The sequence below is a fragment of the Nerophis lumbriciformis genome, linkage group LG01 (genome assembly GCF_033978685.3).
Source record: "Nerophis lumbriciformis linkage group LG01, RoL_Nlum_v2.1, whole genome shotgun sequence".
Taxonomy (NCBI): domain Eukaryota; kingdom Metazoa; phylum Chordata; class Actinopteri; order Syngnathiformes; family Syngnathidae; genus Nerophis; species Nerophis lumbriciformis.
In genome coordinates, this window is record NC_084548.2 from 75,242,501 (window position 1) to 75,263,217 (window position 20,717).

The 20,717-nt window shown below is 37.1% G+C and overlaps 1 protein-coding gene across 1 annotated transcript in view; it reads left to right on the forward strand.

Annotated features, from left to right (window-relative positions):
* LOC133572761 (uncharacterized) overlaps positions 1-19,474 on the forward strand; it is a 54,307-nt gene extending 34,833 nt beyond the window's left edge. Inside the window, exons 5-8 of the mRNA XM_072912179.1 lie at positions 3,743-3,807; positions 8,736-8,822; positions 8,885-9,076; positions 16,297-19,474. Coding sequence (XP_072768280.1) covers positions 3,743-3,807; positions 8,736-8,822; positions 8,885-9,076; positions 16,297-17,402 — 1,450 coding nt within the window. The 3' untranslated portion in view covers positions 17,403-19,474. The remainder of the gene's footprint in view (positions 1-3,742; positions 3,808-8,735; positions 8,823-8,884; positions 9,077-16,296) is intronic.
* The last annotated feature ends 1,243 nt before the right edge of the window (positions 19,475-20,717 follow it).

A 20,717-nucleotide genomic window follows, 5' to 3' on the forward strand; every position in this document is an offset into this window, starting at 1 on the left:
TAAAGTGAAAGTTAATTGTTGGTTTGTACATAGTATATGTAACTGTTAATGTTGTAAAAGGTATTTGCACAACTAATTAACGTTAGCGTTTGTGACACGTCTTGTGCCGTGGGGTTCTTTCAGGACCGACAGACTGAACGCCAGACGGCTTTGCCAGGTTTACAATCTTTTCATTTTACACAAAGTCTTTTCTCTTCCAACTGCGCGGATCGCGCACCTGGGCACGATTGCGGCGTCGCTCCCGGCGCGCCCCGCCTCGCCGCTCGCTCGCCGCCGCCTCTCCACAGCGTTAAAGAGGAGCGCGTCTTTGTAAACACTGAACAGGCACGCCAAACGCGCCTCTCAGAGCGAAACGGTGCTTTAGTTTATAAATTTACAACGCAGATACAAATGACACATTCATGTTTTTGTGTAATAATGACAACGTATACGCACGCGGACGATTGACTTGTTGATGGTGACGGCAAGAACGCTGTCGGGGGTTTTCTTTTCAAATGTTCGTTCATAGCCGTTGTGCTGCTATGATAGGCCATTTCCGCTCGACACAGTGTGCATACAACAACATTATTAGGCCGTTTATTGAAATACTCCCACACTTTTGACGACTTTTGGCGTGCTTTTTTCCCCTCGCTCGCATCGTCTGCTTTGCGCTCCGCCATGACAGTAGTGTGACATAAATATGCGACGCGCCAACGCACAAAAACGGCGTCGACGTATTTACGTAACCGATGACGTCGACTATGTCGACGCGTCGTTTCAGCCTTATTAAAGTCCCATCCATTCACAGAGATTTGATTTCTGCTTTGTTGATGTTAATTGGTATCCGCAATTCCAGCCTGCAATTTTCGTTCAGAATGTTCAGCATATCACCTAGTAACTCCAAAATTATTATCAGCTCAGTTTTGACCAAAATTGAGTTACTGGGTTTTGCCTTTGGACGGGAGAGTTGTTGTCACAATTGTTGGATATGACTTTTAAGCATAACCATCACTATAGCTCTTGTCTCAAAGTAGGTGTACTGTCACCACCTGTCACATCCTATTTAACTTTTTGGGACTTTTTTTGCTGTTTTCCTGTGTGTAGTGTTTTACTTCTTGTCTTGCGCTCCTATTTTGGTGGCTTTTTCTCTTTTTTTTGGTATTTTCCTGCAGCAGTTTCATGTCTTCCTTTGAGCGATATTTCCCGCATCTACTTTGTTTTAGCAATCAAGAATATTTCAGTTGTTTTTAATCCTTCTTTGTGGGGACATTGTTGATTGTCATGTCATGTTCGGATGTACTTTGTCTTTGCTCCACAGTAAGTCTTTGCTGTCGTCCAGCATTCTGTTTTTGTTTACTTTGTAGCCAGTTCAGTTTTTGTTTCGTTCTGCATAGCCTTCCCTAAGCTTCTATGCCTTTTCTTAGGGGCACTTACCTTTTGTTTATTTTTGGTTTAAGCATTAGACACCTTTTTACCTGCACACTGCCTCCCGCTGTTTCCGACATCTACAAAGCAATTAGCTACCTGCTGCCACCTACTGATATGGAAGAGTATTACACGGTTACTCTGCCGACACTCAACAACAACACATCATTTGCAGACTATAATTACTGCTTTGCAAAAAATATTTTTACCCCAAATAGGTGAAATTAGATAATCTCCCACGGCACACCAGACTGTATCTCACCGCACACTAGTGTGCCGCGGCACAGTGGTTGAAAAAGACTGGTTGAATGCATCACAACAAAATTAGGCATACTAATGTGTTCATTCCACCACTGTATATATCGGTATCACTTGATATCGGAATCGGTAATTAAGAGTCGGACAATATCGGATACCTCTAGTTGTGAGTTCAAACCCCGGCCGAGTCATACCAAAGACTATGAAAATGGGAGCCATTACCTCCCTGCTTGGCACTCAGCATCAAGACTTGGAATTGGGGGTTAAATCACCAAAAATGATTGTGTGTGTGTGTGTGACAATAAAGTTAAAAATTTAAAGTACCCATGATAGTCACACACACACTCGGTGTGGCGAAATGTGTCCTCTGCCTTTGACCCATCCCCTTGTTCACCCCCTGGGAGGTGAGGGGAGCAGTGAGCAGCAGCGGTGGCCGCGCCCGGGAATCATTTTTGGTGATCTGGTGGGCGGGGTTTGGTGGTAGCAGGGTGTGTAATGTAGCCCGGAAGAGTTAGGGATGCATGGGATTCTGGGTATTTGTTCTGTTGCGTTTATGTTGTGTTACGGTGTGGATGTTCTCCCGAAATGTGTTCGTCATTCTTGTTTGGTGTGGGTTCACAGTGTGGCGCATATTAGTAAGAGTGTTATAGTTGTTTATACGGCCACCGTCAGTGTGATCTGTATGGCTGTTGAACAAGTATGCCTTGCTGTCACTTAGTGTGTGAGCAGACGCCACATACAAAATATGACTGGGCCGGCACGCTGTTTCTTAGGTGAAAAAGCGGACGCGGCGACAGGTTGTAGAGGACGCAAAATGCAGTGCCATCACGGCACGCCCTCAATTTTGTTATCCGGGTGAAAATCGGAGAATGTTTGCCCCGGGAGAGGCAGTGAAATCCGGAAGTCTCCCGGAAAAATCGGGAGGGGTGGCAAGAATGCAGCTGAGCCGCATCAGAGTGGTCAAAGAGCCGCATGCGGCTCCGGAGCCGCGGGTTGCCGACCCCTGCTCTAGTGTAACCCTGAAAGGGACAAGCGGTAGAAAATGGATGGATGGATGTTTTGCAATAATCCTTTCAGATTTGAACTTTTATTTGTTTAGTTTCAGATACATATGCATTCATATATATATTAATTATGTCACGACTTGGTGTTGGGTGTGTGCTTTTCCGGGATGCAACGGAAAGTTGGCACGGGCGAGACGGGAACGAAGGTACATGATTTATTGAAACACTAGAACTACAAAAAAGGATCAAACCAAAGCGCGCACAGCGGCGGAAACTATGAACAATTAAACAAAACATAAACTGTGGCTTGATAAACAAAAACTTACTTGGCATGGAACCGGCATGAAAAAAGAGCAGCAAGGATCATAAGGGTGTGCAGAAGCATATATGGGGTGTCGTCAGGACGAACAACAGAAAATGAATGAACTTAAATACTATGGACATGATTAGTGAAAGCAGGTGCGTGACTCAAAACGTGAAACAGGTGCGTGACGTGACAGGTGAAAACTAATGGTTGCTATGGTGACAAACAAGAGTGCACAATGAGTCCAAACGTGGAACAGGTGAAACTAATGGGTAATCATGCAAACAAGACAAGGGAGTGAAAAGCCAGAAACTAAACAAAACATGACTTAAAACAAAACATGATTACACAGACATGACAAATTATAACCAAATCATAACGCCATCGACTTAAAACTACAATTTAAGAAAACAAATGTATAATAAATATAAAGAAAATATCTCTTTAACCTACTCAAATCGCCCCCCTGTGGGTCGGGGAGACTCACTACATTGGCAACCTAATAACATCAGGAATGTATGTTTGAATTATGTTGCACTAAAACACATTTTTGAACTATTTAATACCCATGAAATGAAATTATATTAGTCACAAACTTGTATCAAATTGAATTTACGTTTGAGTCCAATAGTATGAATAAAATAAAATATGATAATAACAAAAAAAAATCTGCATTGAGCCAGTAAAAATATGGGAGGGCTGCAACAAAACACATATTTCTGTCGCAATGGGAATTGCTTGTATGTGTTGTGTTCCTACCCGGACGGTTTAGAGAGACGCACCAGGGGAAGTGTCTGCCGTATGTGTTTAACAAAGATTCCTTGAGAGTAGGCCAATGTTCAACCGTCCAGTTTGTATCGTCATTGAAAGACACAACAAGCGGAAACAATGTCATCGAAATTAAAAGAGGAACTAAAAAAAATTTTTAAAAAAGTCCATTGCTCATTTTGTTTTTTTCGTTTTTTATTCTCCATTGTTTTCATTTTGTTATAATGGCTGTTAAGGCTATAGCACTGTATTGGATCAGGCTTGCTCTTGTTTTTTTGCGTATTTGAAATAAAAATATTTAAAATCAAATCAAACTAAGGCAGGGGTCGGCAACCCGCGGCTCTTTAGCGCCGCCCTAGTGGCTCTCTGGAGCTTTTTCAGAAATGTATGAAAAATGGAAAAAGATGAGGAGAAAACAATCTATTTTTTGTTTTAATATGGTTTATGTAGGAGGACAAACATGACACTAATTGTTATAAATCACACTGTTCATATTAAACATGCTTCACTGATTCGAGTATTTGGCGAGCCCCGTTTTGTCCTACTAATTTTGGCGGTCCTTGAACTCATCGTAGTTTGTTTACATGTACAACTTTCTAGGACGTGTTTTATGCCACTTCTTTTTCTGTCTCATTTTGTCCACTAAACTTTTAAGGTTGTGCATGAAAGGTGAGTTTTGTTGATGTTATTGACTTGTTGGAGTGCTAATCAGACATATTTGGTCACTGCACGACTGCAAGCTAATCGATGCTAACATGCTATTTAGGCTAGCTATATGTACATATTGCATCATAATGCCTCATTTGTAGCTATATTTGAGCTCATTTAGTTTCCTTTAAGTCCTCTTAATTCAATTTATATCTCATGACACACTATCTGTATGTAATATGGCTTTTCATTTTTTGCGGCTCCAGACAGATTTTTTTTCCTATTTTTGGACCAATATGGCTTTTTCAACATTTTGGGTTGCCGACCCCTGAACTAAGGAGAAAAAAGAGGCTCGAGGTTTTTTTTTTGTTTTTTTTTTAACAGACTTAACAATTTACAGTTTTGCAATTTAAAAAAAGACAAAACAACATTCCGTTACAGAAACCAGATTAAAATAAAAACATTTTACAATCACACAAAGCAAGTTAAATATAGACTAAACAATGTACGATTTCAGAAAAAAAATATTAACAAAAAGCGGAACAATTTACAGTTACAGAAACCAAATGAACAAAAATGCAAAAAAATATCAGAAAACACATCAAAACAACTTACAATTTCAGGAACAAAAGACGAAACAATTCAAACATTTAGACAACACATTAACAAAAAAGCGAAACAATCTAAAACACAGAAACCAAATGAAGTGTTTTTTATTCTTCATTTTATAAACCTTTATTTATAAATTGCAACATTTACAAACAATTGAGAAATAATAATCAAAATAAGTACAAAAACAGCGAAAAGGGGCTCAATTATTATTATTTTGTTTATATATTTTTTTAACAGACTAACAATTTACAGTTTCGCAATTTTAAAAAAAAAGACAAAACAACATTCCGTTACAGAAACCAGATTAAAAAAAAACATTTTACAATCACACAAAGCAAGTTAAATATAGACTAAACAATGTACGATTTCAGAAAAAAAATATTAACAAAAAGCGGAACAATTTACAGTTACAGAAACCAAATGAACAAAAATACAAAAAAACATCAGAAAACACATCAACTAAAGCAAAACAACTTACAATTTCAGGAACAAAAGACAAAACAATTCAAACATTTAGACAACACATTAACAAAAAGCGAAACAATCTAAAACACAGAAACCAAATGAAGTCTTTTTTATTTTTCATTTTATAAACCTTTATTTATAAATTGCAACATTTACAAACAATTGAGAAATAATAATAATCAAAATAAGTACAAAAACAGTACAAAACAGCGCCAGGGGGTTGTAAACTCAATAAAGTAACTAAAATAGAATGCAATATATATATATATATATATATATATATATATATATATATATTTTTTATATATATATATATATATATATATATATATATATATATATATATATATATATATATATATAAAACACTGCAAAGAAAGATGCAGTGTTTTTTTCCATCTTTTTCGCCGTCTTAGCGAGATTAAAATTATTTTACACATATATTTAACGTTTTATGGTCTAAATACAATAATTGTGGGTATAAAAATTATTTTTTTAAAAAAAACTTTTTTTAGGAGGTGTCTGCTTACCATTTTTTTTTATTTTTTTTTATTTTATAAACCTTTAATTATAAATTGCAACATTTACAAACAATTGAGAAATAATAATAATCAAAAACAGTACAAAACAGCGCCAGGGGGTTGTAAACTCAATAAAGTAACTAAAAAAGAATGATATATATATATATATATATATATATATATATATATATATATATATATATAAAACACTGCAAAGAAAGATGCAGTGTTTTTTTTCCATCTTTTTCGCCGTCTTAGCGAGATTAAAATTATTTTACACATATATTTAACGTTTTATGGTCTAAATACAATAATTGTGGTTATAAAATTTTTTTTTTTTTTTAAACTTTTTTTAGGAGGTGTCTGCTTACCTTTTTTTTTTATTTTTTTTATTTTATAAACCTTTAATTATAAATTGCAACATTTACAAACAATTGAGAAATAATAATAATCAAAAACAGTACAAAACAGCGCCAGGGGGTTGTAAACTCAATAAAGTAACTAAAAAAGAATGATATATATATATATATATATATATATATATATATATATATATATATATATATATAAAACACTGCTAAGAAAGATGCAGTGGTTTTTTTCCCCATCTTTTTCGCCGTCTTAGCGAGATTAAAATTATTTTACACATATATTTAACGTTTTATGGTCTAAATACAATAATTGTGGTTATAAAAATTATTTTTTTTTTTTTAACTTTTTTTAGGAGGTGTCTGCTTACCATTTTTTTAATTTTTTTTTATTTTATAAACCTTTAATTATAAATTGCAACATTTACAAACAATTGAGAAATAATAATAATCAAAAACAGTACAAAACAGCGCCAGGGGGTTGTAAACTCAATAAAGTAACTAAAATAGAATGCAATATATATATATATATATATATATATATATATATATATATATATATATATATATACATATATATATAAAACACTGCAAAGAAAGATGCAGTGTTTTTTTTCCATCTTTTTCGCCGTCTTAGCGAGATTAAAATTATTTTACACATATATTTAACGTTTTATGGTCTAAATACAATAATCGTGGGTATAAAAATTATTTATTTTTTTAAAACTTTTTTTAGGAGGTGTCTGCTTACCATTTTTTTACATTTTTTTTTATTTTATAAACCTTTAATTATAAATTGCAACATTTACAAACAATTGAGAAATAATAATAATCAAAAACAGTACAAAACAGCGCCAGGGGGTTGTAAACTCAATAAAGTAACTAAAAAAGAATGATATATATATATATATATATATATATATATATATATATATATATATATATATATATATATATATAAAACACTGCAAAGAAAGATGCAGTGTTTCTTTTCCATCTTTTTCGCCGTCTTAGCGAGATTAAAATTATTTTACACATATATTTAACGTTTTATGGTCTAAATACAATAATTGTGGTTATAAAATTTTTTTTTTTTTTTTAAACTTTTTTTAGGAGGTGTCTGCTTACCTTTTTTTTTTATTTTTTTTATTTTATAAACCTTTAATTATAAATTGCAACATTTACAAACAATTGAGAAATAATAATAATCAAAAACAGTACAAAACAGCGCCAGGGGGTTGTAAACTCAATAAAGTAACTAAAAAAGAATGATATATATATATATATATATATATATATATATATATATATATATATATATATAAAACACTGCAAAGAAAGATGCAGTGTTTTTTTCCATCTTTTTCGCCGTCTTAGCGAGATTAAAATTATTTTACACATATATTTAACGTTTTATGGTCTAAATACAATAATTGTGGTTATAAAATTTTTATTTTTTTTTAAAACTTTTTTTAGGAGGTGTCTGCTTACCATTTTTTATTTTTATTTTTATTTTATAAACCTTTAATTATAAATTGCAACATTTACAAACAATTGAGAAATAATAATAATCAAGAACAGTACAAAACAGCGCCAGGGGGTTGTAAACTCAATAAAGTAACTAAAATAGAATGCAATATATATATATATATATATATATATATATATATATATATATATATATATATATATATATATATATATATATATATATATATATATATATATATATATATATATATATATATATATATATATACATATATATATAAAACACTGCAAAGAAAGATGCAGTGTTTTTTTTCCATCTTTTTCGCCGTCTTAGCGAGATTAAAATTATTTTACACATATATTTAACGTTTTATGGTCTAAATACAATAATCGTGGGTATAAAAATTATTTTTAAAAAAACAACTTTTTTTAGGAGGTGTCTGCTTACCATTTTTATTTTATTTTTTTTTATTTATAAACCTTTAATTATAAATTGCAACATTTACAAACAATTGAGAAATAATAATAATCAAAAACAGTACAAAACAGCGCCAGGGGGTTGTAAACTCAATAAAGTAACTAAAAAAAGAATACTATATATATATATATATATATACTGTATATATATATATATATATATATATATATATATATATATATATATATATTAACACATAAACAAAAAGCGAAACAATTTCAGAAAACACGTTAATAAAAAGCGAAACGATCTAAAACACAAACCAAATGAAGTGTTTTTATTTATTTATTTTTAATTGTATAAACCTTTATATATATAAATTGCAACATTTACAAACGATTGAGAAATAATAATCAAAATAAGTACAAAACAGCGAAAAGAGTCTCGAGGTTGTTTTTTTTTACCCCCGCAAAGGCAACATGACGTCATGCGTGTCGGTCGGCTGCCGTAAAGCCTCGGCGGAAGACGTAAAAAAGCAGAAGTCCGCCCAGCGTCGAGACGGTCACGAGACAAAGGCGCGAAGGCGACGACGACGAAGAAGAAGAAGAAGAAGGCTGACTAAGTTGCACAAAAACGTCCTAAAATGTTGAAATATTTGGTCCAGCAGCGACTTATGGCGGCGGCCGACGACATATTCGCGCTCTTCGAAAGAACCATGGCGTCGTACGAGGAGGAACTTTCTAGAACCAGAGAAGAGAAGGAGCGACATCGACAACAACTGGAAGATGTTTACCTGAGGAGGCTTCACGTCACAGGTCAGATGACGTCATCCACTTAGTTAGCTCACTACTTTTTCACGCACACCTTTTTTTCACACACCTGGTGACAATGCTACAAAATAAAAGCGTATTATTGTGACGACGCTAAACGTCATTTTGAGCAGCTCTGCTACAAACTCTGGCCTTCATGTCAGGATTGTATCCTTCTTTTTTAAAACACTTCATCAGCAGTGAAGCTGTCAGGTTGTGTAAAAGGTGAATAAAAAGAGAATACAACAAATCCTTTTCAACTTATATTCAATTGAATAGACTGCAAAGACAAGATATTTCATGTTCACTCTGAGAAACTTTCTTATTTTTTGTAAATAATCATGAACGTAGAATTTAATGGCAGCAACACATTACAAAAAAGGCATTTTTACCAGTGTGTTACATGGCCTTTCCTTTTAACAACACTCAGTAAAGGTTTGGGAACTGAGGAGACACATTTTTGAAGTGGAATTCTTTCCCATTCTTGCTTGATGTACCGTATTTTCCGCACTATAAGGCGCACCTAAAAACCACAAATTTTCTCAAAAGCTGACAGTGCGCCTTATAACCCGGTGCGCTTTATATATGGATTAATATTAAGATTCATTTTCATAAAGTTTCGATCTCGCAACTACGGTAAACAGCCGCCATCTTTTTTCCCGGTAGAACAGGAAGCGCTTCTTCTTCTACGCAAGCAACCGCCAAGGTAAGCACCCGCCCCCATAGAACAGGAAGCGCTTCTTCTTCTACTGTAAGCAACCACCCGCCCGCGTAGAAGGAGAAAAAGCGCGCGGATATTACCGTACCGGTACGTTTCATTTCCTTTGTGTGTTTACATCTGTAAAGACCACAAAATGGCTCCTACTAAGCGTCAGGGATCCGGATCATGAAAAGACGCAATCTCTCCATCCGCACACGGATTACTATTTCACAGCAACTGATATTCCTGTGAACCGCACTGTGGATACAACGGGAGCACGTACGGTGAATATTCGCACCACAGGGAATGAGAAGTCATCCTTCACTGTGGTTCTAGCTTGCCATGCTAATGGCCAGAAACTTCCACCCATGGTGATATTCAAAAGGAAGACCTTGCCAAAAGAGACCTTTCCAGCCGGCGTCATCATAAAAGCTAACTCGAAGGGATGGATGAAGAAAAGATGAGCGAGTGGTTAAGGGAAGTTTAAGTTTACGCGAAGAGGCCGGGTGGCTTTTTTCACGCAGCTCTGTCCATGTTGATATACGACTCCATGCGCGCCCACATCACGCTGGTTTTTAATATATTATTAAAGTTTGACTGACCTATCTGACTGTTTTTTTGACATTCCTTTAGCGCAGTTAGATGCGGCTTACAACACGGGGCGGCTTATAGGTGGACAAAGTTTTGAAATATGCCGTTCATTGAAGGCGCGGCTTATAACCCAGGGCGCCTTATGGTGCGGAAAATACGGTACAGCTTAAGTTGTTCAACAGTCTTATTTTAGCCTTCACATTTTCAATGTCTGGACTACATGCAGGCCAGTCTAGTACCCACACTCTTTTAATATGAAGGCATGCTGTTGTAACACGTGACTTGGCATTGTCTTGCTGAAATAAGCAGGGGCGGCCATGATGACGTTGCATGGATGGCAACATACGTTGCTCCAAAAGCTGTATGTACCTTTCAGCATTAATGGCGCCTTCACAGATGTGTAAGTTACCCATGTCTTGGCATACCTGCCAACTACTCCGGTTTTCCCGTAATTAGTACGGTTTTCATCAACCTATTCCGGGTTACGGTTGCAGTGATAAAAAATACGGTTTTTCATTAATATAAAAAATATATTTTTTAAAGAGTTTTATTCACGAAATCGCGTAACAACAATGACAATCGACACTGCTTCCCGTAACTTCCTATCGAGCCATTCCGAATGCCATGCGCGAGGCTATTTATAGCACCGCTGCCAAGCACGAGTTTCCAAACGAGCGAACGATCATGGAATCAGCCGGAGAAAGATCGCAAACGAGTCTTAAACCGAAAAGAAAACTGCAGTCATTCCGTGAAGAATATTCAAAAGCCTATCCGGGAATAATTATCCGTTCCAAAAAGGGTGAAAACTACGCGAATTGCACCTTGTGCAGACGAGATTTTTCGATCGGACACGGAGGAATTAGCGATGTAAAAGACCACGTTGGGACAAAAAAACACAAGTCTAATGCCGTTGCTAGCGATACAAGTGGAAAACTTTCAACGTTTTTCGTCGCCCAAACAGATTCTTTGGATGTGATAAATGCCGAAGTTTTATTTACGGAGGCAATAATTGAGCATGGACTTCCAATCGCACTGGCTGATCACATGGGACAGTTAAATGTTTGTAATGCAACCTTTAAAAATCATTACGCGGTGATCGCGGTCCCAAAAATTAACTTTTCTTGCATGATAATGTCCAGAAAAACTCACTTTATATTACTATAGAGTCCTTTTAACGAATGAGTTTGATGGTTTATCACAAACCTTAAATGAAAGAAGTCCTTTGTTCTCCTGCACCATGCATGCGCTTTGGCCTTGCTTCGTGTTTGGTGCGCAATCCTGTCGGCTGTATTTCACAGCACGTCTTTGACAACTTGAAGTGGCATAAAACATTTAAAACAAAGGGGTTATAGGAACAATCACCTTCAGTGTTTTATGCCACTTCAAGTTGTCAAAGACGGTATGCTGGTGCCCGACTGCCACAAGTGGAACAAACATTTGAAACAAAGGGGTTATAGGAACAATCACTTTCAGTGTTTTATGCCACTTCAAGTAAACTTATCATAAAGTTACCATATCATTTTTGCAGTATGATCAATCTGATAGAATAAATTTGGATTTTAGCCACAAAAAGGTAATGACACCAATGTTATCTATTGGAATTGTTTAGTACTGTTAAAAGTGTTTATACTATTTATGCTTTCAAGTCCAAGTTGAAGAAATCTTGTTAAATGTTGACAGCATAACTACCAAAATACAGAAGTATGTCCTTAATATTTTTGCAGTGCTATTTCTGTTGAAAAGTTCAAATGATTACATTAGAGATGTGATGTGCCACTTTTCAAGTGTCTGATGGCTTCAATTAATTTTCATGAATTTTTCATATTTTGAATTCTTTTGAAAGGCTTACAAAAAAACTACATTTGAATTGTAATTCCATGCTATTGACAGGACTATTAATTTTAATGAAGTTAGCTTACCATGTTTACAGTATGATGATTGTGATAGAAATGTGAATTTTAGGCACAGAATATTTTTTACAGTTGAACAAGGCAGTAGATTATACAAGCTTGGACAGAAAGTTAATAATGACACCAATTTTTTTTTTTTAATGGAATTGTTTAGTACTGTTTTACCATTTGTTTACTGTAAAAAGTGTTTATACTTTCAATTAACACATTGAAGTCTTGTGAAAGGTTGACAGGATAACTGGCATTAACTGTCAAAATCATTTCAAACTATTGAAGTTAGCTTACAGAATAAACATGTCAATCAACCCATATGATTTTTGCTGTAATATTTTTGTTTTGAAAAGTCACTGTGACTGATAGAAAAGTGATGCTTTTAGCAACATTTTAACCTGTCTGAATGCATCAATCATTTTGCGCCGGGGCGGCGAAGCTGAACCCCCCACCAGGACTTTGTCCTGGACCTACCTACCCTGGCTACTAGGTTTTTCTGATTTCAAAAGTTGGCAGGTATGTCTTGGGCACTAATACACCCCCATACCATCACACATGCCTTTTACACTTTCACCCTAGAACTTTCCTCTTTGGTCCGGAGGACACAACATCCACAGTTTCCAAAAAACAATTTGAAATGTGGACTCGTCAGACCACAGAACACTTTTCCACTTTGCATCAGTCCATCTTAGATGAGCTCGAACCCAGCGAAGCGTTTCTGGGTGTTGTTGATACATGACTTTGGCTTTGTATAGTAGAGTTTTAACTTGCACTTACAGATGTAGCGACCGACTGTAGTTACTGACAGTGGTTTTCTGAAGTGTTCCTGAGCCCATGTGGTGATATCCTTTACACACTGATGTGGCTTTGTGGCTGAGGGATCCAAGGTGTGTAATATCATGGCTTACATGCAGTGATTTCTCCACGTTCTCTGAACCTTTTGATGATATTACGGAGCGTAGATGGTGAAATCCCTAAATTCCTTGGTTGAGAAATGTTGTCCTTAAACAATTTGCTCAGGCATTTGTTGACAAAGTGGCGACCCTCGCCCCCGTCCTTGTTTGTGAACGACTGAGCAGTTCACGGAAGCTGCTTTTTATACCCAATCATGGCACCCACCTGTTCCCAATTAGCCTGTTCACCTGTGGGATGTTCCAAATAAGTCTTTGACGAGCATTCCCTCAACTTTCTCACTCTTTTTTGCCACTTGTGCCAGCTTTTTTGAAACATGTTGCAGCCATCAAATTCCAAATGAGCTAATATTTGCAAAAAATAACAAAATGAATTAAAGCTGCAAGCAGCATTGGTCGGGCCCGTGTATTTGGCAGGTGCTAGTCCTAAGTGTCCCAATACTTTTGTCTACTTTTAGTCTGAAGTGTCCCAAGACTTTTGTCTACTTTTAGTCTGAAGTGTCCCAAGACTTTTGTCTAGTGTACCTACCTTGTCTGCATTGTGTGGGCACGTTGGTGCTTCCTGCTTTTAAGCAGCCATCTTAAAAAAACAGCAGCGCAGCGGGTCTTTGAAGGGTCATAAAATCAAAACCGGAGCAGTTAGAAAAAAAGCGCTTCTGTCATTGTAATCAGAAGGGTTCAATCTCTGTCCTGGTTAGTTTGAAGGCGAAACGACAAACGCGCTCAGAGGAGTTCGTTTTTGAAGGAAGGTGACCGGTTTTTACAAAAAATTTGTTTTGAAGGGGGAATAGCAAACTTCCTGTTGATTTTTGCTGGGGGTTGTCAATTTATGAAATGTAGGTCTAAGTGAGACCTACATGGAGGTTTTTGTTTCATGTCTCTCCGACCTTCCCAGTGGGAGTTACAGGCAGTTATGTCATTTTTTTCTTCAGAGGAGCAGTTTTTTCTCCGTTTTATTCAAAAATTGCCACAGAGCGCAATTTTTAAATTTGGGGTTAGGTTTTTTCATTAGATCGCAATTTTTGCCAGTCCTGATGTGTGCGTTCAGTTCGGTGAGTTTTGAAGCGTGTTAAGGGGGTCAAATTACAGCTCAAAGAGGCAAAAGTTACTGTTTTTAGTACTTTTTTGTCTTGAAGGGGGAATTGCCAACTTCCTGTTGATTTTTGCCCCAGGATGCAAAATTATGAGAATCAGGCCAAAGACATGCACCTGGGGATAAGTTGATTGGCAACACTAAATGGTCCCTAGTGTGTGGATGTGAGTGTGAATGTTGTCTGTCTATCTGTGTTGGCCCTGCGATGAGGTGGCGACTTGTCCAGGGTGTACCCCGCCTTCCGCCCGATTGTAGCTGAGATAGGCTCCAGCGTCCCCCGCGACCCCAAAGGGAATAAGTGGTAGAAAATGGATGGATGGATGGATAGGTCTAAGTCAGACCTACATAGAGGGTTTTGTTTCATGTCTTTCCGACCTTCCTAGTGGAAGTTACAGGCAGTCTAGTTTTTTTTTTCCCTAGGGGGCGCTAGAGCGCAATTTTTTATTTTTGCGGTTCGGTTTAAAAGACAATTTTCGCAGGTCCTGATGTGTGGGTCAAATATGGTGAGTTTTGAAGCATGTTAAGTGGGTCAAATTAGTGCTCAAAGAGGCGGCGGAAGAATAATAATAATAAAGAATAATAATAAAACCTTACAAATTTAATAGGTCCTTATGTCCCATTGCATAAGGACTCCCTGTGGGAGTCCTTATGCAATGGGCCATGCGGGCCCTAATAAAGAATAATAAAACCTTACAAATTCAATAGGTCCTTATGTCCCATTGCATAAGGACTCCCACAGGGAGTCCTTATGCAATGGGCCATGCGGGCCCTAAATATCTTGTCTTTGCAGTCTATTCAATTGAATATAAGTTGAAAAGGATTTGTTGTACCGTATTTTCCGCACTATTAGCCGCACCTAAAAACCACAAATTTACTCAAAAGCTGACAGTGCGGCTTATAACCCGGTGCGCTTTATATATGGATTAATATTAAGATTCATTTTCATAAAGTTTCGGTCTCGCAACTACGGTAAACAGCCGCCATCTTTTTTCCCCGTAGAAGAGGAAGTGCTTCTTCTTCTACGCAAGCAACCGCCAAGGTAAGCACCCGCCCCCATAGAACAGGAAGCGCTTCTTCTTCTACTGTAAGCAACCACCCGCCCGCGTAGAAGAAGAAGAAGAAGCGCGCGGATATTACGTTTCATTTCCTTTGTGTGTTTACATCTGTAAAGACCACAAAATGGCTCCTACTAAGCGACAGGTTTCCGGTTCATGAAAAGACGCAATCTCTCCATCCGCACACGGACTACTATTTCACAGCAACTGCCTAAAGACTTTCAAGAAAAGCTGGCTACTTTCCGTGCATATTGTAAAAACAAGATAGCTGAAAAAAAGATCCGGCCAGAGAACATTATCAACATGGACGAGGTTCCACTGACTTTTGATATTCCTGTGAACCGCACTGTGGATACAACGGGAGCACGTACGGTGAATATTCGCACCACAGGGAATGAGAAGTCATCCTTCACTGTGGTTCTAGCTTGCCATGCTAATGGCCAGAAACTTCCACCCATGGTGATATTCAAAAGGAAGACCTTGCCAAAAGAGACCTTTCCAGCCGAAGCTAACTCGAAGGGATGGATGGATGAAGAAAAGATGAGCGAGTGGTTAAGGGAAGTTTACGCGAAGAGGCCGGGTGGCTTTTTTCACGCAGCTCCGTCCATGTTGATATACGACTCCATGCGCGCCCACATCACGCTGGTTTTTAATATATTATTAAAGTTTGACTGACCTATCTGACTGTTTTTTTGACATTCCTTTAGCGCAGTTAGATGCGGCTTATAACACGGGGCGGCTTATAGGTGGACAAAGTTTTGAAATATGCCGTTCATTGAAGGCGCGGCTTATAACCCGGGGCGCCTTATGGTGCGGAAAATACGGTATTCTCTTTTTATTTACCATTTACACAACCTGACAACTTCACTGCTTTTGGAGTTTTTTGTGTGTCAGCTGGTAAAAAAAATCCACAGCATTTTCATAATATTTGACATGTGTGAGCTAAAGTTTGTTTCTGTTGCTTGTGTCCGGCAGAACTTGAAGAACGACCCCCTCACCTGCAGGGGGGCCACTCCACTTTGCAGCAGGAGGAGGATCCACAGCCCCCCCGCGTCAAAGAGGAGGAGCAGGAACACCGTATCAATTTGGCAGGAGAGCGTCTTCTGGGGCCGGAGGAGGCGGATCTGACTGTTGTGTCCGTGAAGACCGAGGACGAGCCGCAAGGAGACAGCTTCCCAGTTTCACTCTCAGACAGCGAGGCTGAAGACAAGGACGGCGCCCAAGAACCTTTGAGCAAGGACACAGACCGCGAAGGCGATGCGGGAACTCAAACTGGCGACAAATGCTCGGAGCAGGAGACGGGAAAAGAGCGTTTTACCTGCCCGGTTTGTGCCAGAAGCTACTCTTTTAGGAGCGCTTTCACGCAACACATGCGCACGCACACCGGCGAAAAACCTTTCATCTGTTCAGTCTGCGGCGACACGTTTGCTCAGAAGTGCAATTTGACGCGGCACGCGAGAACGCACACGGGGGAAAAACCCTTCAGTTGTTCAGTATGCGGCAAGGAGTACGCAGACAGGCCGATTTTGGCGTCGCACATGAGAACGCACACGGGCGAGAAACCCTTTATTTGCTCGGTCTGCGGCGATACTTTCGCCCAGAGGTGCAATTTGACCCGGCACATGAGGACGCACACCGGAGACAAGCCCTACCGCTGTTCCGTCTGTGGCGCGACGTTCGCACAAAAGGTCTCTTTAAACGTCCACACGCTGACGCACACGGGAGAAAAGGACTTCGGCTGCTCCGTCTGCGGCAAAAGATTCTCCCGGAAAGACTACGTGATCCTGCACATGAGGACGCACACGGGCGAGAAACCCTTCGGTTGCCCGATGTGCGGGAAGAGGTTCTCCCGCAAGATGTTCATGGTGTCGCACATGAAAACGCACACCGGGGAAAAACCTTTCAGCTGCTCGGTTTGCGACAAGAGATTCGCCCGGAAGGTGTTCATGGTGGAGCACATGAAAACGCACACGGGGGAAAAACCTTTTAGTTGCCCAGTCTGCGGGAAGAGCTGTTCTCAAAAGGGTAACCTGGCCCGACACATGAGGACACACACAGGAGAAAACTCCTATAGTTGTTAATGTTTGTGGTAAGTGCTTTTACCAATACCACAATTAATGCGGGTATTTAGTTTACCCTCGATAATTGCAAGACAAAAAAACCAACAAAAATCATAATTAGTGCTGGTGAAAAGACTGATTGATGGCAGTAGCTGCATGAAAGGTTTCATGTGTCGTGGGTTTTATCCAGCATGTTTCAGTTCAACTTTACAGTTGGTCGAAGTTACATATTTCATTTTTCTTTACAATGTGTCCAAAAAGGAGTAGGAAGAAGCAGAGCTTATCTACCGTATTTTCCGCACCATAAGGCGCCCTGGGTTAAAAGCCGCGCCTTCAATGAACGGCATATTTCAAAACTTTGTCCACCTATAAGCCGCCCGGTGTTGTAAGCCGCATCTAACTGCGCCAAAGGAATGTCAAAAAAACAGTCAGATAGGTCAGTCAAACTTTAATAATATATTAAAAACCAGCGTTCTAACAACTCTGTTCACTCCCAAAATGTACGCAAATGTGCAATCACAAACATACGTATATCAACATGGACAGAGCTGCGTGAAAAAAGCCACCCGGCCTCTTCGCGTAAACTTAAACTTCCCTTAACCACTCGCTCATCTTTTCTTCATCCATCCCTTCGAGTTAGCTTTTATGATGACGCCGGCTGGAAAGGTCTCTTTTGGCAAGGTCTTCCTTTTGAATATCACCATGGGTGGAAGTTTCTGGCCATTAGCATGGCAAGCTAGAACCACAGTGAAGGATGACTTCTCATTCCCTGTGGTGCGAATATTCACCGTACGTGCTCCCGTTGTATCCACAGTGCGGTTCACAGGAATATCAGTTGCTGTGAAATAGTAGTCCGTGTGCGGATGGAGAGATTGCGTCTTTTCATGAACCGGATCCCGGTCGCTTAGTAGGAGCCATTTTGTGGTCTTTACAGATGTAAACACACAAAGGAAATGAAACGTACGGTATATCCGCGCGCTTTTTCTTCTTCTACGCGGGCGGGTGGTTGCTTACAGTAGAAGAAGAAGCGCTTCCTGTTCTATGGGGGCGGGTGCTTACCTTGGCGGTTGCTTGCGTAGAAGAAGAAGCGCTTCCTGTTCTACCGGGAAAAAAGATGGCGGCTGTTTACCGAAGTTGCGAGATCGAAACTTTATGAAAATGAATCGTAATATTAATCCATATATAAAGCGCACCGGGTTAAAAGCCGCACTGTCAGCTTTTGAGTAAATTTGTGGTTTTTAGGTGCGGCTAATAGTGCGGAAAATACGGTAATCCTTTCCTTTTCCCACTTCCCAAGCAATTACTAACATATGTCCACTTCCTGTTCTCAGTGTGCACACAATGCATTCAAATAGTTGTGATTCACATAATGAGATGAATAATATCTTAGTTCATGACAAATATCATAATTATTTTTCCTTGTGCGCAGTGAAAACTAGTTAGAACAGTACAACAACAGCAAAAGTAAAAGAAAAAAGAACAAGGCTTCCGTTTTTTATTCTCCATTGTTTTCATTTTGTTATAATGGCTGTTAAGGCTATAGCATTGTATTGGATCAGGCTTGCTCTTGTTTGTTTGCGTATTTGAAATAAAAAATATTTAAAATCAAATCAAACTAAGGAGGAAAAAAAGGGGCTCAAGGTTTATATTTTTATTTTATTTTTATTTTATTTTTAACAATTTACAGTTTCGCAATTTAAAAAAAGACAAAACGACATTCCGTTACAGAAACCAGATTAAAATAAAAACATTTTACAATCACACAAAGCAAGTTAAATATAGACTAAACAATGTACCATTTCAGAAAAAAAAACATTAACAAAAAGCGGAACAATTTACAGTTACAGAAACCAAATGAACAAAAATACAAAAAAAATATCAGAAAACACATCAACTAAAGCAAAACAACTTACAATTTCAGGAACAAAAGACAAAAACAATTCAAACATTTAGACGACACATTAACAAAAAGCGAAACAATCTAAAACACAGAAACCAGATGAAGTGTTTTTTTATTTTTCATTTTATAAACCTTTATTTATAAATTGCAACATTTACAAACAATTGAGAAATAATAATCAAAATAAGTACAAAAACAGTATTACAATTATTTTGTTTATATATATTTTTTAACAGACTAACAATTTACAGTTTTGCAATTTAAAAAAAAGACAAAAACAACATTCCGTTACAGAAACCAGATTAAAATAAAAACATTTTACAATCACACAAAGCAAGTTAAATATAGACTAAACAATGTACGATTTCAGAAAAAAAATATTAACAAAAAGCGGAACAATTTACAGTTACAGAAACCAAATGAACAAAAATACAAAAAAAATATCAGAAAACACATCAAAACAACTTACAATTTCAGGAACAAAAGACAAAACAATTCAAACATTTAGACGACACATTAACAAAAAGCGAAACAATCTAAAACACAGAAACCAAATGAAGTGTTTTTTATTTTTCATTTTATAAACCTTTATTTATAAATTGCAACATTTACAAACAATTGAGAAATAATAATCAAAATAAGTACAAAAACAGCGAAAAGGGGCTCAATTATTATTATTTTGTTTATATATTTTTTGAACAGACTAACAATTTACAGTTTTGCAATTTAAAAAAAAAAGACAAAACAACATTCCGTTACAGAAACCAGATTAAAATAAAAACATTTTACAATCACACAAAGCAAGTTAAATATAGACTAAACAATGTACGATTTCAGAAAAAAAATATTAACAAAAAGCGGAACAATTTACAGTTACAGAAACCAAATGAACAAAAATACAAAAAAATATCAGAAAACACATCAAAACAACTTACAATTTCAGGAACAAAAGACAAAACAATTCAAACATTTAGACAACACATTAACAAAAAGCGAAACAATCTAAAACACAGAAACCAAATGAAGTGTTTTTTATTTTTCATTTTATAAACCTTTATTTATAAATTGCAACATTTACAAACAATTGAGAAATAATAATCAAAATAAGTACAAAAACAGCGAAAAGGGGCTCAATTATTATTATTTTGTTTATATATTTTTTTAACAGACTAACAATTTACAGTTACAGAAACCAAATGAACAAAAATACAAAAAAAATATGAGAAAACACATCAAAACAACTTACAATTTCAGGAACAAAAGACAAAACAATTCAAACATTTAGACAACACATGAACAAAAAGCGAAACAATTTCAGAAAACACATTAATAAAAAGCGAAACGATCTAAAACACAAACCAAATGAAGTGTTTTTATTTATTTATTTTTAATTTTATAAACCTTTTATATATAAATTGCAACATGAGATGAATAAT